Source organism: Calidris pugnax, unplaced genomic scaffold (genome assembly GCF_001431845.1).
Source record: "Calidris pugnax isolate Ruff unplaced genomic scaffold, ASM143184v1 scaffold18, whole genome shotgun sequence".
NCBI classification, from domain to species: Eukaryota; Metazoa; Chordata; class Aves; order Charadriiformes; family Scolopacidae; genus Calidris; species Calidris pugnax.
The window spans coordinates 5,804,766-5,805,334 of record NW_015090812.1 but is presented as its reverse complement, the minus strand read 5'-3'; the positions used below and the strand labels follow the sequence as shown (position 1 = coordinate 5,805,334).

Genomic DNA, 569 nt, shown 5'->3' with positions numbered 1-569 from the left:
GGGGGAAAAAAAAAGCCTCGAGATTGGTAATTTTCTTTTGGTGGACTGCGCAATAGGTATGGTAATTTTAAAAGAGGGTGATTTATATGAGCTTCAGTAAATGCTGCATATTGTATTTCAAAGAGTTTCCTGTCATGACCTCATAAAAAGAGGAGGAGGCTTGTATGTGTTGCAGCGCCTAGTATATGTCGATTTTGTTGCATCGTTGGGCAGCAGCGCTGTAAGAAGGAATGTCAGCTTTTACATAACGCTCTTTTTGCTTTTGACTCTGTGAGGGGCTGTAAGGGTCCATCTTTGTGATCACAGATGGAGTGGAATGGCTTGAAAATGGTAAGTGAACGGGGGAGAGCCTGCTCGTGGGGTTTTGTCTCGCTTCTCGGGTGCCCTCGCGAATTTCTTTTGTTTCGGGGTGGTGGATCGTGAGTCATAAAAATAAAATTAGAGAGCCTTGTTTATTTATTTTTTTTGGAAGTGGTGGTGGTGGGGGGGATATGTCTGCCTGTGCGTGTGTGTATATATCTATATATCTATTTAACGTGTCTAACTGTGATGGCACTTGACGGCGTTTC

The 569-nt window shown here is 43.2% G+C and overlaps 1 protein-coding gene across 4 annotated transcripts in view; it reads left to right on the top strand.

The window, feature by feature from the left end:
- The window catches only part of ELAVL4 (ELAV like neuron-specific RNA binding protein 4), a 75,461-nt gene that overhangs the window by 3,862 nt on the left and 71,030 nt on the right, over positions 1–569 (top strand). The window contains exon 1 of one of the 4 annotated variants that reach the window (XM_014939382.1): positions 46–330. The exons of the other annotated variants lie outside the window; for them this stretch is intronic. Within the exon in view, the coding sequence (XP_014794868.1) occupies positions 307–330 (24 nt within the window). The 5' untranslated portion in view covers positions 46–306. Of the gene's footprint in view, positions 1–45; positions 331–569 lie in introns of those variants that run through there. 4 annotated transcript variants of the gene reach the window in all.